Raw genomic sequence first — 27,974 nt, forward strand, 5'->3', positions numbered from 1 at the left:
GTCTTTGTACTAAATGAAACATTTCTTTTAAACAATCAGAAGCTAATTCTTGAAGTAAGGTGACCAGAGGGGTGGTGGGGACACGGGGAAGGCTGTTATTTTTCACACTGTGTACTTTTCCGTACAATGGATGGATTTCAGAGAGACAGGAAGATAAGAGGCTCACGGAGAACAGAAACGCGGGCACTCAGGAGACAGTGAGGGGCGGGAGCTGCTCCGGACCTGGCACAAGTGGGGAGCAGATGGCGAATCCAGGCGTGGCCACTGTGACTGCGGCCAGCAGAACGGACTGCGGGCATGTCCGTGTTCTGCGGGCATGTTTGTGTTCTGGGGGCTGAACCAAGGCCTTCGAGCGCAGCTCCACCCCCAGCCCTCTCTAATGTAACTTTTGAAACATGGTCTCAGTAAGTCTAAATTGCCCAGGCTTGATGGAGACCACTAGAGTGGCTGTGAGCAGGATTTAATATTAACCAGTTGGCTTTCCATGTTTACTTGTGAGGTGTCTGAAGCTTAGGCACCTTGTCTGAACATAGGCAGTGGACTCACAGTAAGTGAACCTCTGTGAGTCACTGGCCACCCTGAGGCCTGTACTGGCCTGTGAAGCTGCGACACCTCAAAGGACAACATAAGGCTACAGCTGAGGACGTCTGGCTCCAGCCCCAATTAACTACAAGGAGACTGCAGCTGCAGTCCCCACATTCCTACAATAAATACCAACCTAAAGGTAAGGTAGTTCTCCTGACTGACAGAATTTACTACTTGGGGAAATTCTCCCTAGGTCCTGCTAGATTGTGTGTTTTCCTGAGTATCCTCCTCCTTTGTTTGAAAACCTAATAAATATGGGCTTCCCAGAGAAGTTTTTGTCTAACCCAGAGAATACTGAAGCTGTAAGAGAGTTAGATCCTCCTGGAGCCCTGAAATCATTTCAACTGTCTCATTTATTTAAGCCTTCGCTGTCCACTGGCCTGGGAAATTGCGGCCTGATCATCCCGCAATAACTAAAGGTTATTTAACCTGACACAGGCTGGCTTGAACTTATGATCCTCCTGCCTCAGCCTCGCAGTACTGAGATTATGGGTGTGCACCACCACCCCACAAATGGGCTCCCCCTAAATGTCTTTCCCCGCCTGAGGGATGGAGCTGGGCCTCTGAAATAGTACTGTCACCAGTACCCCTACATGTGCAGTGTGCCTGGTGTGGTGGGCCTGCATGTTCAGAATCTGGCCGAGGACACTGTGAGGCTCCTGCTCAGCCCCGGTGGCCACAGGACAGATTAAAACGGCATGGGACCCCCAGACCTCCCTGCTGTCCACCCCCTCACGTCGTAGACTGCTCGGGGACGCTGGCACTGAGGCTCGCCTTGCTTGGGGCATCGCGTGGGACCAGCTAGACTTCTGTGCACGTTCATCACACCCCCTTCTCTGCCAAGACTCCCTTCCGAGACAGGCTGTCTGGGCAGGCGGCCGTGACACCAGAGTGCCAAGGCTCAGAGCACCTTTCCCCGCGGCCGTGGAGAGGAACGTGAGCGGCACAGGAAGCCAACGGCATCCTCAGGCCACATGCGCATGGCAACCGGCTGCGGGGCCGAGGGAAGATGGCCAGCTGTGGCAATGAGAATGGTTTTCTTTTTAAATTAAAATAATCAGTCCTTCTGTAACAAAGCTTGCTTTCCACCCTTGCTGGCTGCAAGTCTCTACGCCTGTCTTGGGTGAAGGCGACATTCTCCCGGCTGGCCAGGCAGCCGCAGCAATGGCGCCAGGCCGGCCCAGAGGCCGCGGACACACACGCTCACACGCTCACACGCTCACCGGGCGCATGCTTCGCAACACTGCGTCCCTCATGGGGCTGCTTTCGGAGGTGAACGCTAACTAGGTGAGAAGGCAGTCTTGCCATGGCTCACAGATCCAGTTTGGATTAATTTATTTTCATCAATTCATGACACAGGTTGCAAAAAACTGTGAAGAACTCCTGGGGCCAGGTGCCGCGGTAAGCATTAGGAAAGGAAGAAGTGTGAGGCCGCTGAGGTAGAAAATGAAACTCCAGCTTCTTCAAGGAAATGTCAGGCGCAGCATTCACCCAGAAGCTCGAGCAACCAAATTAACCTTGCCTTGTGGTTACCAGGGATCCAGTGGCCTCACCCTGACCCACACCCCCAGCCCTTTTAAATGTCAGCAACATCTTGCTAAGTCACTAAGTGCCCAGGCTGGACTCCACCCTGCCTTCCCCTGCCTCAGCCTCCCAGGGGGCAGGGATGACAGGCGTGCACCACCACACCCGACCCAAGTCACTCTCACAACTGAGGGTTCCTCGGTGTTTTTCCTTGTGTTCCCTCTGACAAGGCAAAACAGTAAGCTACAAAAGAAGAAAAACTTTTTAAAAAAGACACCTTCTTGAAAATATTTTAAACTCAATGATAAAATAACTTAAAATTTTCTCTTTGGCCAAAATGTCCAGAAGGAAATCGAGGCAGGAAAGCCGCTTCACCTTTAAGCAAGCAGCTCCCTCAGCCCGTGGCACACTGCTGTCCACGTCACTGAAATCTGGTTCTAAGAAAGCGGGGTTTCTGCACTGACCTTCCAACCTTAACCCAGTCAGCAGGGATGCAAGACACTGCGGTGTTCTTCACTTCAATCATGAACTAGAAGAAAGAAATATACATGAATAGTCAGACATTTAAATGGGTACCTATTACAGTTCATTACAGTACAATAGTTTGATAAATATTCTAAGCATTCAAAGCATACCTGGCATTCTTCTTGGGAGAGTTTATACATCTGAATAGCAAATCTGATTAATTATGATAAAGCACAATTTGTACTGAGCAGAAGTTTGTAATAAAGTATGTAAGTTTGGGCTTTCATGCTTATAATACTATATGCATTCTACGAATAGTGATTTTTTTTCATCAATAGCCTGTTTTATTTCTCCTTATCCACTTATCTTAAGAATCCTACTACTAGGCAGGGTGTGGTGGAACACGCCTGTAATCCTAGTACTCAGGAGGCTGAGACAGGAGGATCACTGAGGCCAGCCTGGGCTACAAAATGAGCTCAAGGCCAGCCTGAACTACATAGTGAAACCATGTCCCAAAAAAACAAAAACAAACAAAGAATTCTATTACTCCACTCAGATTAAATTTCTAACAAAAATTTTAAATATTCAATTATTACATGTTATACTAGTTAGATATATGGGCCCTCTTCTGCTCCTAACAGAATAGGATGTTTTTGCAGTGGATTTTGACAGGAAATCCAAACCTGTAAGAATTTGCATAAAGTAAGTCCTGACTGCTCTGCCTGGCAAAAGAAGCGCCTTCTCTCATGGAGTTTAGTTTCCACTCCCAGGAACCCCCTTCACCCATCCCCCACCCCTGCAGGCTTCTCCCATCGGCCAGGAAGCAGGTGACAGAGCTGCCTGGCTGTCACTAAGTTCTGGATAGCTATAGGAATTTTTCCCACAATCATCCGTTATAATACGTACAGAGTTTCAGATATTTGTGACAGTTCCACTAGCAATATCCACCCGGTTGTAAACGTATTCTCCATTAACAGAATCACTGCAGCCTTTACGTTAGTTGTGACAGGAATTAATGGCTAATTTTACCAATTTTCACTTTTAGCAAAACCTTTTGAAGGACGATGCCCCCAAGTACAGAGAGGCCGAGGGCAGAGCTAGAAGCCCCTTTGGATGTGAAAAGTAACTGCATGAAACAGCCACAGCATAAATATAGCTGATGAGAAAGGTAAGTCACTTTACACTGCACTGAATAACCTGCTATTGGAATATGCTCTGAGGGATGCCGGGCCTTCGGAGGAGCTGCCCCGGAGGCGAAGCGCACAACTCAGGCTCACAGGGGAGCGGCGGCCCTGGGAAGAAGCGTCCAGCTCCATGACAACCACCCGGAGCCCAGGGCAGCCACGCAGAGGCCGGGCAGGTGCACGGTGACGAGGGGCGGGGCACTGGGAAGAGGACTGCAGAGTCGTGTGCACCATCAAAGGTCCCTGGAGGCTGTCGCTGCAGCAAGCCACCACGCACAGCCACTGCCGGACGAGATGGAGCGGGGTCAGGAAGCCCCAGCCACCCCCTGCTGCTGCTCAAGCCCCCAGGTCATCTTCTACACAGGAATGCCCGGCACCTACGGTGCTCAGCCCCCAGCTGAGGCCCTCCCCCAGTGTCACCCATGCGCTGTCTCCTCCGCTGCACTAGCTGTAGGCGGTGTGACTGAAGACTGCGGTGAATGTTGGAACTTTTTAAAAAATTGTTCCGATAAAGGCCAGGCTGCCGTGAATCCCCTCAGAGCCCTCGCCCTCACCCTCGCTTTGAGCACGCTCGTCCCAAGGTTCTCGCCACCTGCAGCAGCTCTCAGGGTCCTTTCCTGAGCATCTTTACTTGTGCCATCCTGGCTGCATCGACGTCCTAAACTGATTCAAAATGTTTCCTTCATGGTCATTCTTCTGGGGAAGAGCCAGGAGTCACACAGTGCCGAAGCGGGGGAGGACACGGTGTCCTGTTGCCACGAGGCTGCCCTTCTGCTAGATGGCGCTCGGCAGCAGCGTCCCATGTTTCAGATCATACCCCATAAAGACTTACAAGAGGACGCCAGCCTGCCTCAGAAAGGGGCAGAAGGACCAGCGAGGGGGAGGTTTCTGAGGGAGATCCATGGCAGTGTCTTTATCATAATGCATTATTAAAATTTAGCTGGGCGTGGCAGTGCATGCCTGTAATCCTAGCACTCGGGAGGCTGAGGCAGGAGGACTGTTGCAAGTTCAAGACCAGCCTGGGCTACAAAGTGAGCTTAAGGCCGGCCTGAACTGCACAGCGAGACCCTGCCTCAAAGAAGAATGAAAAAGAAGAAGAAAAATTTAAATATTCACTGTATGTTTTTGACCATACAACATAGAATAGGGAAATTTCTTTCTAGCTATTCTGTTTTTCAAACATTCTAAGAATGATCAGCCAGGATTTTTATTAAGTATTTAGTAACACTAGAAAATCCCATGCTATCCAGAAGCCACTGCTAGTTCTCCGGGCAACTCCCCCAGCCCTCTCCCAGAGTGCTCTGGAGGTGTTCGTGGGACGCTCTGACCTGATGTAACCTGGCCAGCTCCCTGCTCTGACCCTGTAATGGTTGATACATTGTACCAACTTGAGAAGTCTAGAAGTTTAACTAAGCAACTCAGCAAGGAGCCAGGGTCCTCATTTATAAACATCCTCGTCCTGTGAAACAGGAGGGCACAGTGATCGGAGATCGTGTGAGTGCTATACTGCCCTGAGGCGCAGATAGCCCGCTCACAATGAAACGGGGGAAAGAGGCTTGTTCTCGCCCTTTTGCTCTTGTTGCTTTTGCTGTCTTCTGCCACCCTGGACTGCTGCCCCTGTGCCATCCCACTCTGCCTTGGGGCCAGCTGAGTATGGCCTGAAACCTCCACAGACTGTGAGCTAAATAAACCTTTCCTCTTTAATTTTGGGTTTCGGGTATTTTGCCCCAGCAGTGAGAGAAAAGTAACCAAGACAACCCCTAACCCACTCTGTCTAAGTCAGCTGTCCTCACCCCTTGGGGTCCCGGACTGCTCAGGCGGAGTCCTTGCTCCATGGCTGTGACACCTCCCTCGACTGGCACCTGCCCCCGGTTCTCCCAGCACTGAACCCAGCCCACTCCTTTCTCTCTGCTCCCTCCCCTTCTTACACATTTTCACATATTTTTTACTTAGAAGATTTAACAAAGAACGTGTCCCATACTTTACACACACAAAACAGGTTTCTGGATGTATTGCAAGTTACGAATTAATACAAATTTCCCAAAGGTTATTCCCAGTATTTACTTCCTTTTCCTTTACAAATACTTCCGCTTACCAGTACTGTTCCAGGTACTGCCCCATATCTGTGTTTAGCTTTGAGATATTCTCTGCAGACATAAAGGATGACCAGGACTGCCGCAGAAGCAGTGAACTATGGGAAATGACACAAACTTTTCCCTTTATGAGCCTCTCCTGAGCCCATACTTTCAGAATCATCACACAATAAGGCCTGACATGCTAACGAGTACATCAAAAGTGGAGCGGGTGCCCAAGACTTGGCAGGCTGGCACATTCCTCTGTCCACGCTTAGTAATAATAAGATCCGTGTTCCACACAGGAATGCTTCAGTTCAGTAAGTCTTTGTAATTGTGACAAAAGCCATATGTACAGAAATAAAATTTCAGACAGGAGAGAAGGGTATCAAATACGGAGCCCAAGTACAGGTTAAATAAGGGCTTCCCTCCCTGACGTCTCAGAACAATCCTACTGGATGGACCTCACCTTAGTCTTTTAAGTAACTCTAAATAATCTGCCAAAACCTTTAGTCTGTTTTAAAAACAGAACCTGACTACACGAATTGTGAATATTTATAATCCATTTGGTGTTTGAATGAATAGAATCTTTCTCAAAAAAATTAAAATAATATTGCATAAATGTAGCAGTTAAAATCTAGAATAGGCTGTTAAAAACCAACAAGAATTCATGCTGTCAGTAATAACAAGAAAACTCTCAAACTTGTCACCCTCACTGCCGAAGGTTCAGGGAATGGAAGGATAACGCATCCTTCCTAATCATCTGTGATACAATCACTTGATCCCCGTTCTGGGCTTCTCTTTAACCGTCAATGCTACAATCATAACAAGTAACCGGTTCTTATGAAGTCTTGATCATTTTCTCCCACTTTTACTTAAAAGCTGCCAAAACTGTCTTCCCAACACTCAAGCTTTATCTTCCTTGGAACAGTGCAGACTCTAAAATGACTAGATTTTATCAGATAAAGTCCATGGGGTGGAGGATTCCTGGGGCTGGCGCTCGTGACTGGAAGAAAACAGTGACAGGCTGGACAGGCTGGGGTCGGGCAGACCGGAGCTGGAACTGGCTGCGGACCTTGGGTAACACGGCTGATGCTCTGAACCTTGCCTTCCTTCCCAGTGACACTAGAATAACCCATTCTCTGTTGTACAAGAATTAAGTAAGATGTGTGTGTGAAATACTAGCACCCTTCTCAACTTCAACTAGTGCCTGGTAAGTGGTGAATGCACCTCCATCACCATTAGTACATGAGCAGAGTGCTACGTGATCAGAAAGCACTTAGGCCTGTTTCACTTGGTTGGTCCCCATGACAGTCCCCCCGCACAGGGACCCCACCGTGGTCACACAGCACCTAAGTGGCAGAGCAGGCAGCTACGCCACGCCCTCCCCAGCTAACACCAAGCAGCCCCGCTCCCACCCTCTCACTGCTGACCCCAAAGCCACTATGATCACAGGATTTTTGCCACTGAGCCAGAACTGTGGCTGGTCACCTTTTCCTTCACGATGTCATGATCACATTGTGACACAAGTGATGCGATTAAATATTTGGTGCTTGGAAGGTAACATACCGACACGGTGAAATCATGAATATTACATAAACATGGTCAAATTACTTTTTGTTATACACAGCTCTAAGTGGAACACATTTTATGAAATATCTGCCCGAGTACAACAACTTCATAATTTTAAGAAAAACAGGCCAGCTTAAATTAGTGGTAAATCTTTTAAATGTCCAATGTATAAACATTTTAATAAATGCTATCATTTACAGTCCTTTATTTCAAATAACCCTACAATTAGCCATCTTTTGGTAAAATATACAAAATAATATTAAGACATCTGATTTGAAATTAAAATTTGCCCAATAAGAAAAATACCCATTTTTTATGAATAAAATGATTTTCCCAACTTGCTATTTTAGCAAAGTAAAGTTTCTCAAATTCTGGCAGCTGGAATCTTCACATTAAACATAAGACAGAAATGACACGCCTCAGGACTCAGAATAGAGCTGAAAGGACAGGCACACCGGAAAAGCATTTCTTCCTATCACGCACAGGGCCCTGGGTTCAAGCCCCAGCACCACAACGAGAAAGCACCTCTCTCCCTTTTCGGGTTCTCAATCAGATATGAAGATCAAACTGTGAACCTAAGTACACACTCTGCAAAATACCAGTCTTAGGAAGACTGACTAAGTGCAGGATTGTTTGTTTGTTTGTTTGTTTGTTTTCCGGTACGGGGACTCGAACTCACGACCTTGCACCTGCCAAGCAGGCGCTGTGCCACTGAGGTAAATCCCCAGCCCCAAGTGTGGGATTTTAGGCTAGTTTTGTTTTTGTTCTCTTTCAGACTGTCTCCCCATCTGTAAGCCAGGACCCCTCTCCTGGCCCCGGGTGAGGTGAATTCTCTAAATTACTACTCCCAATAATCAGGGTTTTCTATTACATAATTTCAAGACAGAACAGCAAAACTCATAGAACATCATGTTGCATGAATTTATCCTGAGGCTAATAAAACATTGTTAGTAAAATATTTCTTACGAAAACAAACTTGTTATGAAAACAAGTTTGTCCAAGGAACAAACAGAAACTTTTGAAAACTGATACTTAGATACCACCCTCAGATTTTTGTCTACACTTTAAAATACCTTTCCTGTTCCCTGCAAGCTAATGCAAAAGAAACAGGCATTTGACGTTACCTCCTGTCCTGAAACGGTCACATATTGTGCTGAAGGGTTTTTTAGTATTTTTCGTATTTCTTGCAAATGTGTTTGGATCTTGACAATGACTTCTTGAATTTCATCCTTCCTCTTTTTTATTAAAGGGAAGTCAGAAAGATCTTTGAATAATTCAGTTTTATCCCCAATCCTAAAATATAAAAAAATGCAATACACATATTGAAGCATATTAATTAGACCCGTTATCGATTCCCCTTTGCAGAATGACAACAGACCAAAGGGCCAGAGTCAGAAAGATGGGTTTCTAACTCCAGCTCTGCCACTCAAGTGTTTACAGGGTCATCCCTTAACTTCTGAGGACTGACCAAACTACCCTAGGGCCACTTCCATCAGGAGAGTCTGTGATCCCCACACTGAAACCGAGAGGTGGAATTACATCTCTGTTGTCTGCCTACTCAAAAAACAAAGACAAATGTAAACATCGAATCTTGTGCCTTTCACCTAGAGCTCCCGTGGGATGCACTACACAGTGACACCTTTCAAAGGGTGGCTTCCACATATAAATTCTGCATAGAAGGCAGACTCTGAATATCTAGGAAATGAGTACAAGAAGCCATCTGACACCGGTTTTGGAGTTAAGATGCAGCTCCGCCTCCGCTCCATCTTATTGTGGCTAGGCACATGGCGAAACACTGAACCTGTCCCCCAAGCAGCTGCCTAAGAGTAGACAGCAAAGCAGCACCTTCCAGGGAAATGCAAAATGTCAGTATCCAACCACATCTAACTGCACTGTATTCGAGCCATTTCTATCATTATTCTAGTGAAGACAGAAGCCACACATCAGCAGCAAACACACTGGGTTATGCCTACTGCTACAAAGGAAGAACTCAGCACTCAGTACTCACTTGGCAGCTGGTTCGTTAAGTATCTTTAAATAGTGTTCCACAGGACCAAGCAGCTCAGGGATTTCTAAAATACACTTCTGGAGCAAGTCGGACTGTACATGCGAATTCACCACGGGCATCAATGCTTGTAACTCGGACTTCAGGTGATAGAGGGTTTTGACGATCAAGAAGAACTCCTGGGTGGAACACTGAGAGAAGTACTTTATTGACACAGCACAAAGGGTGTGAAGGCGAAATCTATCTTACAAGTTGGAATAAAGGCAAAATTTTTTAACTAGTTTACTAGTTAGTGCCACCAAACTTCCTAATGAGATTAAACATGTAAACTGCTTTCGGGCTGTAAGAAAAGGACGTGAGCAGGGGAGAAAGTCAATGCGTGGTCGGTATTTTTCATTTAAAAATACACTGTTCACCACTTCTCTGCTATGAGGTCTGTGTCAAATATATGAAAGCTGAGGGAACAGAGATGTCAGAGGCAGGAAGAGCAGACTTCTCCCAAACACAGTGGGCTCTTCACATCCACAGGAACATGCTGAATAAAGGCCCAGCAAACTCAGCAGCAACCCGCAGAGAGGATTACAGGAGGATTGGGTGTGAACTTTACACACAAAGATAAGCCAATTAAAGCTACAAGGTAGCATTTTTCACTTATCAGAATGTCAGAGATTTAAAAGCTTGAAAATAACCATGTCACATGGGTAGAAAATAAAAGGCACTTTTATACCCTACCAGGAGCATAACCTTTCTGAAGAGCACATCGGCTCACCATCAGGATTTTAAAATGCATATACCCTTCAACCAAGCAATGCTACTTTAAAACATTTATCTAAAAACATACTTTAATAAGTAGTGAAAAAAAATTGAATCTGAATATTTATAGTAGTACTGTTTATAATACTAAGAGATAAAAACAAATATCCACTGATTGGGATCTTACTAGGAAAAAACACTATGAAACTAAAAAATTAAGGTATCTGAATATATCATTCAGGAATGCCATAATTTCAACATATGTTAAAGGTTATACAGTATGCTTATACCATACACTACCTTTATACGTATAAAACAGATGGAAATGAAGCATTCTGGAAGGGGACCCGTGTGACTTTGCTTACCGTGGGCAGTGGCCACAGGGAGGTGGCGGAAGGCCTTTGCATTTTCCGTCTTACATCTCTAGACTACTGCAACTGTTTAACTGCACGGATAATTTTATGTGGGGGCTCTGGTAGAGAGGGTGGGTGGAGGACATACACCTAATTTCTGTCCATCTTGAAACTACAGTCAAGACACGGTTTTGGAATGCATAACACCACAAGAATAACATAGGAAACAACTACAAACTATAAGGAGCAGTAATCAGTCAAACTCCTCCACCCTGTCCTCTCCCGCCACTGACAAAACGCACTGTCTATGGAAGATGAGGCGGTCCCGGGAAAAGTAGACAGGGTATCTACACCATCGTCTGGCTGGGGAAGGCCTGGGGCAGAGCGCAGGAGAGGCTGAATCGTGTGTGAAGGCCCAGGGCTGCCCTCGGCTCCCACAGCGTGCAGCAGTCAAGAGGCCAGGAGAGCTCCCCGGAACCAGGAAGGTCTCTAATACGTGGCCAACTAAGCACCCTTTCAGATCTCTTTGTTGTTTTTAAAAATCTACACTGAATGAAATGGACCTTCCTATCAGTCTTCTAGTTCTCTAACTTTTAAAAAATGACAGAACACCTGAGAAAAACACCTAAAAGGAAATGTAAGGACCAAAACAACAATAAAACTTGGAAGGAACAGAGCCAGTATCAGTTGGAGAAAAAATACCTAAAAAAAATCAGTAATCACCTGATAAAACCGGTAAAATAGAAGACATTATAACCATAACATGGTAAAACAGGTAATGTAAAACAGAAGATGTTATAACCATAAAATAAGACTGCAAAGCTATTTTTTGAAAAAGAAATATTCAGAGAACAAAAGCAACAAAAATTCCTAGAACTTAAACTATGATAGTGGAAATTAAAAATTCCGTGGAGAGGTAGAAGATGAAGAAGATAAAAGCTCTAAGGAGATAAAGCAAAAGTGTAAAGACATGGAAAATACAGAAGAAAGGCAGAGGTGGTCCAGGAGATCCATTACTCAAGTGAACTTGAAAAGGAAAGTCAGGGAAACTGTCCGTAACTGCAAGAGCTAAGCTGCCGCACTGGAGGGCGCAGTATGCTGGGTGAAACAGAAACGATCACAGCAAATGAGCACGCACTTCTGAACACTGGCGCCGAGCAGGACATCTCCCAGCTTCTAGCGCAAGCGAGCAGGAAGAAGGAGACAAAGCGCAGCCACAGAGCCTCAGGAGCCGGAATGCTCAGCGCCTACGCGCCAGCACCGGAAGCTGGAAGTCAACACCCCGCCCTGTACCAGAAGGCGACGCGGCCTTGGTCACGCTGCCCACGAGGATGAATTAGGATGCGCCACCGGGCCAGTGGCACAGTGCAGATGTCTGCGGGGTCTGCCATGAAGGCCACACACTGAGGGGAGGACGCCCTGGTTGTGGGGACACCCAGGGAAAGAAGCACAAGTCCACCCCGTTTTGAAAGCGCTCCAGTCCTCGCGGGCTCTTCTCGGCTCCCAGAGCGGACCTCTCCACCAGCCTGCAACCTGGCACGCACCCACACCCGGCCCTCCTGCTCCGGCTTCCCGGGGTGAGTGGCAGATGTGGCTCCAGCGCCCAGTGCGCGTGGCCACTGTGGGTGGCCCCCGACGCTGTGAGCTGCCTGACCCGTCCCCCGCAGGATGACAGGCACTCCCGGAGGTTCTGTTCCTCTACAGAACCCCAGCCAGAGCCATGACGTTTCATCCAGTCACAGAACGGAATAGAGACACTTCAGCGTTAATGTTTCAGAACCTTTCTGGCCAGCACCGCCGGGCCCCTCACGAGGCTGCTGGGACACATGCCTCCCGTGAAGCAGGGGCACAATAAGACGAGAAGATGGATGGCGGGAGCCTCAGTCCCTAGCGCACCCTGTGGCCGGCACGCGTGCATGCTCTGAACCACACCAGGTTGAGGCTCCAGGAAACTGCTCTTCAAGAAGAAAACTAAGCCAAAGCCCAAAAAAGATGAATGTCTTGAAATGAAAAAGGTTTAGATAAGATACATTAATGATAAGGCAGGGTCTGAACGCCTTGTGTTCAAGCCAGAGTTCACAAGAGCTGCGAAGGGGCTGAGGCCTCTCACAAGGCGGCTGCTCGGAGATAGCTCCCGCGCCACCCACAGCCAGCTGCAAACATCTGCAAGAACACTAAAGACTGAGCCGTGTGTGTGGCTGGGCACTGGCGCACCCGCTGCAGAGGGGCTCCGACTCTTCTGGGCCGGGAAGGAGACTTCTGCCCACAAAACCCCGGAACCCCTCCCCCCTCGGCATCTGCAAAACGCTGGCACCTCACATGTATCCTCCAACCTTAGCAGGCATCTGCCTTCCAGCAGTTAGCGTGGGTCTCAGTGACAAGCACTATTTTCTACAGCTTGAATTTGAAATATTATCCAAAGAAATTTTATTTCATCCCAGGGCAAGCTTGGATGGGCCCTCCATCATCATCCCCACAACATCCCACTGGTGTGAATTTCGTGGCTCTTTCCGTACAGCCAGAGGCCCAGGCTCCGCATGGCCGCAGCACCAGAGTGCATTCCTTAGCCTCATACAGTGGCGCCGTCTGCACCTGAGTCTCTCGCCATGCTGCACGCAGCAGCCACACTCAAGAGCAGAGCGGTGACGCACCACGGAGCCCAGCCACGCAGACACACAACGCGCTGGGAGTGCAGCCTCCGCGCACTGGGGCTACCACCAGGCCACCGCTCCTGCTCCCTCCTCAGGCCGCAACAGGCGCGTTCTTGATTCCTGTGCAAACAGGAAGATGGCACCAGGGCACAGCTTCCTTCTGCTGAGTCACGGTCCCCTCAGGGAGAGTACTTGGAAATGTCAAAACCAGGTCACCCTTACGGGCATGCTGGCCACTTTCTCAATGAGTTACACTGCGACTGCTCCAAGAGTCTGGAAACTTATAAATGTGCAAACCTACGAGAGCAGACACACTGTGAAGCTAGAGGTGAGACGGGAGGGTCACAGCAGAAGCCACGGCAGCAGAGACTGGCACTGCCACCCCAGTGGCCAGGACCCGGGGCCTCGCTCTTCTGATTATAATCCACAGAACTCTAGCTCAGGTCCATTTCCTCCTGATGAAGTGAAGGTCTCTGGCATGTGTCAGTGTTCATCTTTTCCCGGCAGGTCCGGGGATGGAACCCAGGGCCTTTACACTGAGCTCCATCCCCAGCCCTTTTCATGTCTTCTTTTAAGGGGCTCTCGCCAAGCTGCTAAACTGCCCAGGCCAGGCTCAAACTTGAGCTCCTCCCACCTCTCCCTGCAAAAAGGCAGAGCTTGGAGATGTGCTCACTGCTGGAGAGTTAACACGCATGCACTGTCAGGCACTGGGTCGAGGACACAAAGGAGCAGGGTCTTGGCACTTCTGTAACCTCAGGGTCAACCCTAAAACTCTCAGCCCAGCTTCGGCAAGTGCCAGCAAAACATCACGTCGGACAAAGAAATGGCATGGGCCAAGGCACTGGATGAATATGTAAATCCTTGGGTATCCCAAGCGCTCTTGGGCTGGACTTGCAGTTTTTTTCCCAAGAAAACTTCATGGATAAAAAAGACTTCAAAAAAGTAAACACTAATGAAAAGTTGGTCATACTAAAATCTGGCCGTCTGGAGATTGTTCTACAACAACGTTATTAAGTTGGCAAGGATTTGTGTTAGAGCAAATTAAAATCTGCTTGTGAAAGGAAGCAAACGGGAAAATGCAATATACAGTCAAGATAACTATGTCAAACATGGTGGCGTCCAAAGACACTGCCACAAGCACATAGGACCATATTTAACTACAAATTCCCTCACTGAAGAGCAAGTCAAAAACCTGCCTGCAGCCACATTGCCCAGCCAACGTGAGCACCTCAGGCAGGAAGATGAGAGAAGCAGCATCTCCTCACAGCCGTGGTGTTTACAAGAATGAGGGAGGAATGTGTGTAAACAACTTTAGCAAAAGGAGAAAGCACCCTCAAATTTGAAGATCATTATAGACATAATTTATTCATCTTTTTAAAAATTTCAGCAATATCTTGATGGTAAATTATTTCACTATGTGGAAAATTCCTGTCAGAGCTATCACTTACATTGTAAAATTAAGTGATAAAATCAAAATACTGCCTCTGACCGCTCCAGTATGTAAATGTGTCTGGACGCCGCCACAAGCCACACGTGCGTTTCCCATGGGCCAGGTCACACAAGCAGCCACTTTAAAAGCAAGAGACTCAGCCTTCTCTTTTCCACAGTGCAAACCTGAGGAAGCTTCCCATTTCAATGACGGTCAGCGCTTGCAGGACAACGCAGAAGGTCTTGCGTTATCACAGAAGGGCCACTGGATCTGCTGCTACCATTAAAAATGGGGAAACCACTATTCACAAATGTGGGACCTGGAAAACTTTATTTTGTGCAGCTAAAATTTCTAAAGATTCAACTTTTCTCTCATGCTACCTGCAAGATTTTACAAAATCCTACCAAAGATGACAGCACTCACGAGGAGCCCCCGCCCCGCTTCTCCATGGGGGACCCCTGAGGCCCACAGCTGCCCCACCCCTCACACTCACTTTTTTGTGGTAAATGCTGCCGAGTCCTCTCTCGATGTCGGGCAGCTTCTGCAGCTGGCTTTCGAGCTGACCAAACACACTGGACTCTGAGTGTAGCACTTCGGAGACAGCGTCGAGTCGGGCGTTGATCTCACTGCGAGGACCAACAGCACAGGGTCAGCAGGGGACAGACCTGCCTGAGCGCCAGGGCTGGGCAAGCCTCGAGATGCTGCCCGGCTCCATCCCTTCTGCTCCCCACGCCTGAATCAAAGTGTGGGCCCCTAGGAGATTATGAGTGGGCAGAGACTGGCGCTGGGGTCACCCAGGGCTCACTCCCAGCCCCCTGCAGTCCAGAGCACCAGGCTGTGGGTCCCACTCCATGAAGCGGGCAGGGACGACAGTTGTTTCCAGCCAGCCCACTGGACAGTCCTGTCCTCTCCCTCCTGGGCTTGTAGGCTGTGGCGCTCACAGCACTCCAGGGGACCCCAGCCGAGGAGGACGCCTGCCCTCCTGTGGGCCACCCTCTGAGCCACACAGCAGCACGCACGGCTCCCCAGGCACACACACAGAGCAGAGCCTGTGCAACCTTTCAGCAGCACGGCGCTGGCCGGGGTAGCTGAACAGCTCAAGTGTGCAGCCATGGCGCAGACTGAGCAGAGACTGAGGAGCAGCCATATAAGGAGCAGAGGATGAGACACCGGCAGACGCGGGAGATTAGGGCTTTGCTGATGCCCACACCCCACGTGGTGGGCCCTGGGGAACCTGAAATGGGCACGCACTGCCCAGCACCCCCAGAATGAGGTGTGACTGTTCGTACCGCACGTGCCCGAGCTCCACAGTAGGGGTGGCCACACGGATGACATTAAACACCGAGTGAGCCAACACACCGGGTGGGCCCGAGCCCTCCAGAGACATCTCCAAAGTAAGCGAAGGGCTGGGAGGATGAACTGAGGTTTGGCAGAAATGAAGACAGCAGAAACTGCACAGACGCGTCTATCTCTGTAGTCCTGCCGTGTCCACCTCTGCTGTCATGCGGGGCCCCTGCCGGAGCGCGGGCTGAGGACTACACTTGGCAGCATTCTTTTTTCCGGGCATCCTGAGCCCGTGACACCCACCTTTCCCCATACAGGCCCTGTCCCAACCGCGGGGCTCACTCTTGCTGCGTCCTCCATGCGGAACACGACAGACTCTGCGACACGCAACTGGAGCTCATTCCCATGGGGTGAAGCCCCAGTCCTGTGCTTCCTCTTCCCTCCTGTCACCCTGGTAAGTCACAGGCCTGCCCCCAGGATCTATACAAGTCAGGCCCGCCATCTTTAACCCCTGTCCACGCTGCGGATGGTATGTCCCCAAACCATAACTGTGTGCACCATACTCCCCTCAGGCTCATCCATGACTTCCGGCCCAGAACTTTCCCTGACCCACAGCCCAGGCCCTGCTACTTCACCTGGATCATCGCTCCCTCCCACCCACCTGCACTCAGCCCCTCCCCCTGTCCTGATCATTCCTCCTCCTTTCTCCTCCTCCACTCCCCCAGCTCTGCCTCGCCCAGCCTCCCTCTGCGGGACTGGGCTTCCCACTTTCCAGAACATGGGGCTGATCCCACCCCGGCCCGGCCTCCCTCCTTGCACACAGTGTGACGCGCAGCTGCATCTCCTGTGTGGCCTCGTGGCCAGTGTGCCCAGGGAACATCCTCCACCCTGCAGGTCCAGGGGCCAGTCTGTGCTCAAGAAACAAAGGCTGCACTCAACTCCATGCGAAGACTACAAAGTAAAACAAGAAGAGATGAAAAAAAAACTAAATGTTCTTTGCATAAAACTGTTGTGATAAAATGAATCAGTGTTTTACTCTAACATTTACCCCAAGTGCTACACAAATATAAAGTCTGACTTTAAGAACTCATTCTTGCGTAACTGGGAGATGACACCCGTGGAATAGACTGGGCTGATGCCGCAGATGGCTTAAGGACAGATGAAATAATGCCATCTGTGCGCACACAAGACAGCCCACTCAGAGAGCTACTGCCGCAAAATGAAAGTGTTCCTGAAACACAAAGATAAGAGAGAATTTACGAATTCTATCAGAAAGAAATTCAACAGACATAAAACCATAAACCTCTCAGAGACTAAAAAGGTTCTGCTAAGTTGCTTTGAAACCTATGAAATACAAAGCAAGCTGCTTCTATGACAGCCTAGGGTGGTGTTCTCGACCTGCTTTCTGCTTATAACTCCCCCTCCCTGGGAACAGGAGCTTGAGGTAAGAATCTGGGCTCCAAGGCAGGCGCCTGCTCCCGTCCAGGCTCTGCCGTCTCCGTCCCATGAGAGTAAAACGGCCGAACTCTTGGCCACATCGTAAGAATTGAACGGTGCCACCAAGCACTAGCATGGGGCTGGATACTGCTCGCAAAACGTTACCTGTCGCCACCACCCAGGCTGTGAGAGTTGTTCAATAGACACTAGGAAGCACAGAACAGGAGCGGGGAGACTGCACCCCAAGTTAACCTTGGAAAGAACCGTGTGGACGATCCTTAGGCAGAGATACGCAAACAGGTGCTTTGTGTCCAGGGAGCAAGGAAGGGCTGAACAGGAGCGAGTCCGGAACCTGACGGGTGGCGGTGACTGGAGTACCATGCAGAGCCTGTCAGCGGCTGCTTTGAGAACGCGCATTATTACTCATTCAAGACATCTAAGTAGGCAGGAGGAGAGGAACAGGGTGTGCCGTGCTGTTCCCCACCTCTCACATTTGGGGTAGCTATGATCGCACTGTTACTGCAGATCAAAATACAAACGAGTAAAAATGACTTCTATGTTGTTAATAAAAATAAAATCATTTAGATTCTCTTCCTGCTCTGCAGAGCCATCCTTCTTTCCCTACCTTTAGTAAATGTAAGACCTACCCCCGCTAAAAAACAGTAATAATAATTTATACAGCTTCAAATTGTTTTTAATTAGAAGGAATTATAAGACCTTCCAAGAATCCCTAACAAAGCAATATGTCAGATCACCAGAATAAGGAATAATTATTTTAGAGCACTCAATGGAGATCTCATGCGTGTGACAGTCAACCAAACAGGAAGTAGTGTCATCAAATAGAGGACAATAAAAATACCATTCCGAGGGGTCACAGTGGCCTGCACTTGGTCTTAAAATACTATAAATCTAAACCAATGAAAACCAAATCACTCCATCCTCAATGTCAAAGATTCCTCTGTCCCACCCCAAAGATCCAAGGACTACAAGTGGTGTCCCTGGGGTCTTCACATTTGCAGAAGAGGGGGATGGTGACCCCCTACCATGTACAGGGTCAGTCAGAAACACAGTAGCACCTGTAGCTCTTGCCACTAGAGGAGCCTGTCCTGTGCTTCCTACTCACGGACATGCCCCTGTCAATCAAATGTAAGTGTATTTGGGGGAAGGCTGCAATACAGACTCAGCAGAGGCTGTTTGGATAACGTGCTTTTTTCATTTTTTGGTCTTTTTATTGAAAACTTTGTTTTAAAGACAGATGATCAGAATGAATGTACTAAATTCAGACACTAACACACTGCCCCTGCGATACGGCTAAACAGATGACCCAAACACATTCCTATTAGAAAAGCAGACCTAAGTCCTTTCCCGGACTCTCCAGCTTCATTTTCCTATGTGCCATTCACCTGCTCAACAGTGACTGCGTGTTTCCAAAGTACCTGCTGTGCAATTAGGGCTGTAACTGTGAACTACAAACCTTTTGAGCCCACGTCCACAGTGAATTTACACTTTGCATGAAAAGTAAAACTTCTGAAAAAGAACTGATGTTAACTGCTATAAAATAAAATTACACCTGGGTTATAAAGCAGGTACTGTGGGAACCCACAGAGAGAGCCTGAGGGGTCAGGGAGGGTTTCCTGAGGGTGCTGCTACTGTTGGTGAAGAACTGCAGGGTAAGACCAGACAGAAGCTGTCCCAGAAAACCAGGAGCAGCACGGCAGGCCGGGGATAGGAGGGTGCAAGGCGGACCGCAGCGCACAGCCCCCCGAGACTCGAAGCAGGAGACAGAGCAGCACGCTGCTGAGACGAGGCAGGCAGAGAAAGGGACAGCCGGGCAATGGCTGAACTCACGAAGATGCTCAAATGGCCAAGTCATAAAGTAAAAGCATGACTTGACTTATAAAACTACATTCTAAAGACCTGTTCTGAGCACTTGGCTTGTTGTAAATTGTAAATTATTCAACAAGCTTTAAAGGGTTTTTATTACTCATGTTATAATCTGGCAACATTTACCCACCAGGGAATGATTTAAATTCTTCAAAATAGTACACAGAACAATTTTCTCACAGCTACCGTCAGTATCCACTTAGGCCACAGACCCAAGGCTTTGCAAACACAAGAATAAGAACTGCGCTTCAGGAACTTCCAGACCATCTCACCCAAAGGCAAGAGCCACAAAGCCAGAAGAACACAAAATCACACTCGTAAGAGCATCAGAACCTAACAGAGGGGCAACTATAACTCCACCACAATGCAAAAGAAGGCGAGAAGTCAGAGGTAACCCACCAGGCACAGTCCCTGGGGGGTGAGGAGACGCCAGAGGGGCTCCCGGTGGGCAGCCGACCTCGCAGGAAGGGGGATCTGCAGTCTCATGGACCACCATCTGGACAGACTAAAACAGAAGTTGGATCCAGAAGCTCCTAGACAGATAACGAACACCACCTGAAACCTGGCAGAAGCAAACGAAAGTCCTCTCCAGAGAAAGGCACCTTCATCCTAGCCCTCATTATTCATAAAGGTAAGTTTCCAAATAACACAAGAAACGAGCTCAGTGAGAATCAACAGGAACAAGAGACGGGGGGAAGAGATACAAACACCAAAGACCTGTACTGGGGAAACAGAACAGCGGATGCTCAAGGAATCCGAGTCACGAAAAGAAAGCGGAGAAATTAGACAGCAAACCAGTTCTATAACCCAAATTGCTTTACAGGTGATCTTTCTTTGAGCTCTGGCTTTGTAAACGTTTCATCTGTGATTTAACAAAATGTGGGGTTTTTTTTTAAACACTTTGGGTATGTTGTAGTAAATCTAAGCATTCACATCTCTCATGAATTGTGAAAAATCTTCATCCTTTATCATCCCTTTGAATACTGAATATGAAATCACCTCATTCTCCTAACTGGATAAATTATTTTTTTTCTGGATGAGTGATGAAGATTCTGCTAGAGCACATAATTCTGGGCAAGGCTTTCAGTCCTCACATCATCTACCCCACTGGCACTCTCTGCTACCTCCTAGATAATTTCTCAGACATTATCTTGTATAGGTAGAGCATCTCGATTCTGAAGCTCTAATACCCATACTGCTGAGAAACCAGAAACATGCAGATCCCTGGCTGGACACGAGTGAAGATCCCACACATACAGCATAGCATTATTAAGAATACTGCATGAGATTACTTTTATGGGTGTGTATATAAGGTGTATGTGAAACATGAATGAATTTCCTGTTTAGACTTGGGCTCTATCGCCCAAGATATCTCACTTATATATGTGCAAATATAAGGTGTATGTGAAACATGAATGAATTTCCTGTTTAGACTTGGGCTCTATCGCCCAAGATATCTCACTTATATATGTGCAAATGCTACGAAGTTTAAAAATAATTCACTTCTAGTCTGAATCATTTTAAAAAGGAATATTCGATGTGCACTTCAGTTATTACATCTATTTTTATTTACCCTGTCCATTGTTTTTAAAAACAATGAAGTTTCCTTTTAAAATCAACCTGCACCCTTCTGATGTAACTATTTCTACCTTCACACGTTTTATCTTTTGCGTCTCTCATACCTTGGTTGTAGCACATTTATCTGTGGCACAGACTATTTTAAGTCCATTTCACAGCTTGGGCACTGCCAGGCCACACGACTGCACAGACGGAGGCTGCAGACCCGTGAGGGAGGCTGGTGTTAGGAAGTCTCACAACACCGCCCCCTATGAGACAAGGTCAGGACATCACCCTCGGCATCTCCCCCATCAGAGTTCCTGATCACCTGCTATCGCTAGACTCCGCTAACGTGACTGGACCAGCCCTGTCTGTGTCTCCACATGCCATCGACACGGGATCATCTCCTCCCCAGGCCGAGGAGGGCCAGGGTCAGCCCACATGAGTGCCCCTCCCTTCCCAGCTCCTTTTTCAATCTTCCTCCTTCACTTTTCTCCACAAGCTCAGGCGAGACCCAAGGGATGTTTGCTACACTTTATCTAACGTGTCTAGGTATTTCACATGGAGCGACTTTCAGGTCACAAAAGTCCCGGATCATACAGTTTTCCAGTAGCATTTTGAGGCTACATAGTTGGGAAATCACTAACTGAGGCAGAGAGCTGGAGAAAGGGAAACGTGGAGAACCAAGAGGGAAACAAAATATTGCTCCCCACTCCCAGTGCTCCTCCCCCAGCCCGGGGCCCCGCGTGCGTCCACAGCTCGGGGGAGAGCACTCGGGGGAGGGCCCAGGAGCACGTCCTCCTGGGCCGCGGCGGCTTCTTTCCACCCCGTTCTGCAGACACACAGGACCAGCCGTCACCACGGCCAGTTCCGAGCCTCCCGCCACCCGCTGCCGGCTCCCCAGCAGGTCCACGGAACTCCGTGCAGCGCTGACTTCAGGGTGCACTCGGTCTGCCAGGACAAATCGGATGTGAAGCAGAAGGAGACGTGCTGACGTCCTGTGACCTCGTCACTCAGGCCAGGGTGCCGGCTTAGAAAGACGGCCACTCTACGTCACAGCGCAGGCTTACCAAACAGCAGCCTTTAACGATGCCAGAGAATTAACTAGCAAGGAAATGTGCTTCATGGTGTAAGAAACCACACAAAAATGTAGACAAGGAACTAATTCCCAACACAAACAACTTTCCGTCCCTTTAATTTTAATTATTTACGGGACTTCACTGCCAGGAACTAACTTAGCGCGCCTGCTGCTCTTTGGCTGTTCTCTGGAAACCTAACCTGAGTTATAGAAGCATTCTTCGCTTCCCCCAACTGTGGTACAAAGCAGAGCAGTGTGTACAGGTGAATGTTCTGTCCGAGGTACGAAAGCACTCACGACCTGCACCCCCGGCCCCTCACAGGGTGACGCCTTCCCAATGGGGTAAGGAAGTCCCCCAGCCGGGGGCCACGCTGTGGCCGAGACTGCAGAAGGCCAGCACATGGTGACCACCCTGCCCCATGGAGGCGTGCAGCATGTCCCGGCACCAGGCATGTCATGGGGGCGAAGGGAGGACACGCATTTGTGTATCTCCCTCGCTGCAAAACCTAGTGGAGCCAGGGCTTCCCAGGGGCCCTGGATGAGCGTGCAGCACAATGAAGGGCGGGCCTTTGACTGGGGAACTTTCCACAGCTTCACGTTCTTCTAAAAATGTAAATGGATGTATCATTTAAATGCTAAACCTATCTTACTCCTTGAGGAGAAAGCGCATGTCTGATGGCCTCTCAGTCAGAACGGCTCTGGCCAGGGCGGGAGGAGCAGAGAGGACAAACCTGTAGACCTGGCTCACAGCGCTCAGACACACCAGCCTCCTGCTCATCCTCACGGCTTCGGGGCAGGGCCCGATGCCCTGGGAGCTGCGTGGGCACCCCTGGGCAGACTCTGGGGTTCCTCAATGCCTGCGTGTCAGAGCCCCCCACTGCCAATCTGGGAAGCCTGGAGAAGAAAGGAGGAAGAAGGAAGGAGGAAGGAGGAAGAAGGAAGAAGGGAGGAGGAGGAAGCAAGTCAGCACACAAGCCTGGTCCGCAGCACGGCCTGGTCCACAGCACAGCCGCCGCCTCTGGGCTCTGTCTGCACTCGGCTCCCCTAACCCATGTGCTCCACTTAGTGTAGACAGAAGCCTCAGCGCCAACCCGGCCAATGAGAACATGGTGTGCCTGAGCTTCCTCAGTTCAGGGCGTGTGCCAGTGTAAACCCTGTGCAGAGCAGAAGGCCACGCCCATGTCCGGCGCAGACAAACGTTGTCCAAGCCTGCGGCTCTGCACGCACAGGTCAAATCTGCTGGAGACTCCCAGGGACAGGCCAGCGCCATTTGGGTTGAGCTGGGACTCGGCACGTGTATTTAATGGGTTAGGACGATGAAAGCTTTAAAACCTTGACTTAAAATTACAAAGCAGAAAACTGTGTTGCCTTTGTTCAGAGCCACAGGAAGGTTCGTCCTTCGCTCTGCAGTGCTGGGAGGGCAACAGACCCTCTCTGTGCCTTCCTGGGAGGGGACCCAAGAAGCACAGGCCTGGCCCCGCGGAGCACGCAGAAAGTGTGCCGCGCTCATCTCGGGCCCTCCTGCAGCACACAGGCAGGGAAGCCGCGTGGGGAAGACAAGCATGGACACATGCAGAACTCTCCTCAGTGTCGGGCGTCACATCAGACACGTGGCGGAGCCACACCTGCAGCAGCCTCCATGCCGGCACTGTCCTCACAGGGCCACACGAGGCCACCCACCTCCTGCCTTGTGCTGAAGGTCTCTTTCCCACCCACTCCAAAGCGGGAGGAGTGACTTCCCTTTCTGGCCTTTCTCCTTCGCCTCGGCAATCTCCCGCCTTCAGTCTATGGGTGCGAAAGGCGAGCAGACCGACCCAGTAACCCAAAATGACTGATCATCCACCTCACGTCAGCACCCACATCTGCCATCCCGCACTACGCACGATGACTGGAGACGACGGCCCCGGACAGGGGCTCACAGATCATCTACGCAGGAGGCTTGCGGGCTTGGGGAAGGGTCTAAGGATGACTGGATAAAGAAAATGTGGTGTTCACACTGTGGAGTACTACTCTGCCATAAAGGAGAAAATGCTTGAGTCATCTGTAGGAAAATGGATGAACCTTGAGACCATAAGGTGAAATGAAATAAATCAACACATGAGCTTAAATATTCCATGGTTTCTCTTACGTGAGAAACCCGAAGTGTAAATAAAGAGCAAAATAAATGACATAAAATAAGAAACAGGCAGGGGACCACAAGATGGAGGGGGAGAGGGGGGGAGGAGGAGGAGCAGAGGAGAGGGATGTAGAAAGAACGGAGATACGCGGCGTCCGTGCGCCGACTCCCCACGAGGAGAGTGAGCGTCACACACCGCAAACGTGCTAATAAAAATAAAATTAAAACACAGACAACACAAATGCGGCCCTGGGGCAGGGCGCACACTCCGATCCCGAGGGCCGGATGCTCATCCAGGCGCCTACGCTGCGGTGTAGCCACGTGGCTAAGGGCTGGGGGCAAGCGCGCTGCTTTGCCACTGGCTTCCGCCTGCTGTGAGACGCAGGGGCAGCGGCTCACCCCGGGCGCCCCCTCCCCAAGGACCAGTGTGGGGAGCGATGCGAGCACACAGCATGGCGCACACAGCATGCGTTCAGAAGTGGCGCCGGCCTCCGGGGGTTGTGCAGGCAGTGCGGGCACCATGCAGATGAGAGGCCCCAGAGCCCGTCACTGACGACTCAGATCTCCCGCTGCCCAGCCCCAGGGAGACCAGCGCAACACAGCCCTGGCGCTGGGCAGCGCTGCAGCCCTCTGAGACTCAGCTGCACCAACACCTACAGCTGTGGCCTCCCAGGCACCGACCCGGAGCCCGGGCCTGCTCCCTTCTGCAAAGTCACCCTCCGTTGGTGCCGGGGGCAAAGCTGCTCCTGCTGCACACAGCTCCTCTCTCCGCCTGAGCGGGCTCACCCCACCAGCTGCCCGGCCACGGCATCTGCACCGTGCCCAGAACCACATTCCACACCTGCCGCTGCCACCCCTCTGCTTCCTCCCGCCCTGACAGGCAGTGACCTCCAGCCCCTCCCCAGTCCTTGTGCACGGTGGCCTACAGGAACTGGCGAGCACCCCACCTTCCAATCCGAGGCAGGGCGGGACTTCCCAGGGAAGACTGGGGCACCCTCAGACTATTACACAGCGAGTGTGAGCTACGACTAAAGCCCTCCCCAAGTCACAACTGTGTTCTCAGAAACCGAGCTAAAGCTGGTCTCCAGGGCGCTGACATACCTTTACCTCCCAGTGTAGGACTGCAGGGGGAAACAGAAAAGAATTCCTTTTACCTTAATTTAAGCAGTGGCTGGGTCACCCACTTCTTGAGCTCCCGTCTCCCGAACGCAGTTTTTGTGTGGTCTAACACCCACAGCAAACTTCCTCTTTTCTTCCCGTCAGTCTGCGAAGACGAGAAAACAGGTTTTATGCGCTGCTGGACACTCACGCTCGTGCCACATCGTTAGCTGGTTCCACTCAGCCTGAGTTTACATTCCCCGCACCTAGCCCAAAGCTTGGCTCGCAAGGCGTGTCGCCTTGACGTTTGATGAACAAAGACACAAACATACGCACACATTCACATACGACAAAGGGATGACACTTTTACAAAGAAAGGGCTAACTGATGCCGTGTCTGATTAACTACGAATAAATTCCTCAGAGTCTCCATGGAAAGAGAGGTCCAGGCTCAGCTAAGAGACAAGTGCAGGACGCTAATTCTCAGCTCTGGTCTCTACAAGAGATCAAGTCCCGATGACAGCAGGGACACTAAAAGGTGACTTTTGCCTCAGAAACTGGATTTTACAAGCTGGGCATGGTGGCACACACCTATCATCCTATCACTCAGGAGGCTGACGCAGGAGGATTGCCTGGAGCTCCAGGCCAGCGTCAGCTACAGTAAGTTCAAGGCCAGCCTAAACTACACAGTGAGACACTGTTTCAAAAAACAAAAACACAAAAAGAACTGATTTCAGAACTACATGCAGCAGGATCTCAACAGGGAAGACGTGTCCAGGGAAGCTCAGAGCGCCAGGCCTGTCCTTCCATCCCTGCCACATCTCCGGTGTGGTCTGCGTGACCAGAGGGCTGACCAGAGAAACCTCTGGATAACGAAAGGACAGGTGAAAGTGTCCCTGGGCACAAGCGAGCCGGCCAGAACACAGGGACAGACTGTCAGAGTGGGAAGGGCTCTGCAGGGTCCTCTACTACTCACAGCATGGCCAGGAGAAAAGACCCCTGGAGAAAAGATCCCGTAATAATGGGGATCTTGCCTGGGAAACCCAAAGCTGGGTTGGCAATGGCAGTAACTATTTTGGGAAGGTCTGAAGTTGGACCCAAGATGGTTCTGAGTCTCGTCTCCATTACTAGGCTGACTTGGACTTGGTGCTGTATTTGGAGCTGGCTATTTCTTTGCAACTTTGTTGTAACAGTTTACAATATAACAACTCACCCTTCAGTGATAATTCAGTAATGGAAACACTGCTCATGTTTTTAGCTCATCAATACAGAGCAAGGAAATGGCCAAGAAAGTTTGTAAAGTGAGACACAATGTATCCTATCCTGTAGTCAAATGGAGGCAGGCCTTGTTTTCCATGCTACTGATGGCACAGACTATGGTTGAATACAGTTAAGAGAATATAGGAAAAAACAGAGCAACCAAACAAAAAGATACACTTCCTTTTAATTCTCACAGATGATGCTTTTCCAAGAAAATATTTGACACAACTGGTACAGAAATTATCAGGATGGACATTTCCTTCATGTGTTAGAGAGGCTGGTCTGGGGCCCTGTCTGAGAAACCCAAGAAGTACTTCAGACAGATTCTCCAACCTTCGGGCACGCGGCCATCAGGGCACACAGTGACAGGCAGGTGAGGAACCGAGTGGCACCGGCATCTGTGCCCCTCAGAACAGACAGTGCCCCACACCATTTCTGCACTCCGTGTCCAACGACCGAGGCCTTGCCTGCCTCACCTGATTCTGCAGGATCTCCAGATTCCTCAGGGTTGTTCCGTTCATCGTCATAAACACCATCTCACTCGACAGCTGTTTAAAATTCCTGTAGAGAACGAAATTCAATGAGCCAGTGTGTAAGTCTACAAGGACAAAAGACACTAACTCGGGACCAGAACAACCCCGTAACGCTGTGCCAAGGTAGCGTTTTAATAGGAAATTGGGCCACAAGGAGCAAGACGAGCTGTCCCTGGGCTTCCGCCTCTCGCAGAGGCTGGCACTGTTCGGCAGAGGGGCTCCGAGGCAGGACAGGCGCTGACCCGCTGCGGACAGGAACACAGGCTGGGGGCGGGGGCGGCAGAGCTTCGTTTCTGTTTTACATCTCCAGGAATAGAACCAAACACAGTCTTTAACCCTGGGCAGAGCATGTGGTGGTTTCTTCAGGAAATGCTATGCAATTAGCTAGAAAAATATGTCAAGGCTCTTAAAACTGTCCTCCTCGCTCTGCAGTGTGGGATCATCTTGATAAACACTTCAGAAGCTTCTGCTCGACACTCTGGTACACGCCACAAATGTTGTTTATAATTAACAACACGCATTAAGGTGGCCAGGGTTTAGTGAGTACAAACGAAAAGTAGCGAAAGTTATCTCCTTACACTCACCAAAGCATTCACATGCTCCTTGTGTTCCTGTAACTATCAAAAAACTAGACTGAAGATGTAATGAAGGTCAAACAAGCTCGAGCACTGAGATGTAACATGACTAATAACTGCAGGCACGATTCCAATTCATGCTAATCATCACTACTCAGTGTGTTACTGGTGCAGCAGCTCAAGATCCTTTAGCAGCCAGTCCTTAGATGTTCTGCCCAACAGATGTGACGGCTTATTTTTAAAGAGAAAATAATGGCAGGTCACTGAACTACGTGGAAGGAAAGCGTGTGTATCTGTGCTGTAAAACCAGTAGCCCTCTCACAACTGGTGTGAGGTTTACATAAACATCCAGTTTTCCAGGCCACTTATGGACACAAGTCCTCATCCAGGAATCTGGAGCCCAAAGCTCGAAGATCCCTTGACTTCAGATGCCTCCCCTGCTACTCCAAGCCCTGGGAGAGAGAACGACCTTTCGGAGTCAGGAACACTGCCTGGTAACTGAGCGCTGTCCTTCGGCACTGAACCTTCCTGTGACAATGGCCCGTGCCCGCTGGAGGGGA

At 49.6% G+C, this 27,974-nt stretch overlaps 1 protein-coding gene and 1 long non-coding RNA gene across 2 annotated transcripts in view; one reads left to right on the forward strand and one right to left on the reverse strand.

Annotated features, from left to right (window-relative positions):
- The window catches only part of Msh3 (mutS homolog 3), a 124,473-nt gene that overhangs the window by 47,890 nt on the left and 48,609 nt on the right, over nucleotides 1–27,974 (reverse strand). Inside the window, exons 11-16 of the mRNA XM_013513015.1 lie at nucleotides 26,783–26,867; nucleotides 25,104–25,213; nucleotides 15,087–15,219; nucleotides 9,411–9,598; nucleotides 8,527–8,695; nucleotides 2,574–2,638 (exon numbers count right to left, since the gene is read on the reverse strand). Coding sequence (XP_013368469.1) covers nucleotides 2,574–2,638; nucleotides 8,527–8,695; nucleotides 9,411–9,598; nucleotides 15,087–15,219; nucleotides 25,104–25,213; nucleotides 26,783–26,867 — 750 coding nt within the window. The remainder of the gene's footprint in view (nucleotides 1–2,573; nucleotides 2,639–8,526; nucleotides 8,696–9,410; nucleotides 9,599–15,086; nucleotides 15,220–25,103; nucleotides 25,214–26,782; nucleotides 26,868–27,974) is intronic.
- On the forward strand, nucleotides 685–17,845 carry LOC106148256. The gene is made up of 3 exons (XR_001233534.1): nucleotides 685–724; nucleotides 3,620–3,742; nucleotides 16,195–17,845. It is a non-coding gene; the product is annotated as an uncharacterized LOC106148256 (long non-coding RNA).

The sequence above is a fragment of the Chinchilla lanigera genome, unplaced genomic scaffold (genome assembly GCF_000276665.1).
Source record: "Chinchilla lanigera isolate Chin_1 unplaced genomic scaffold, ChiLan1.0 scaffold00017, whole genome shotgun sequence".
Taxonomy (NCBI): Eukaryota; Metazoa; Chordata; class Mammalia; order Rodentia; family Chinchillidae; genus Chinchilla; species Chinchilla lanigera.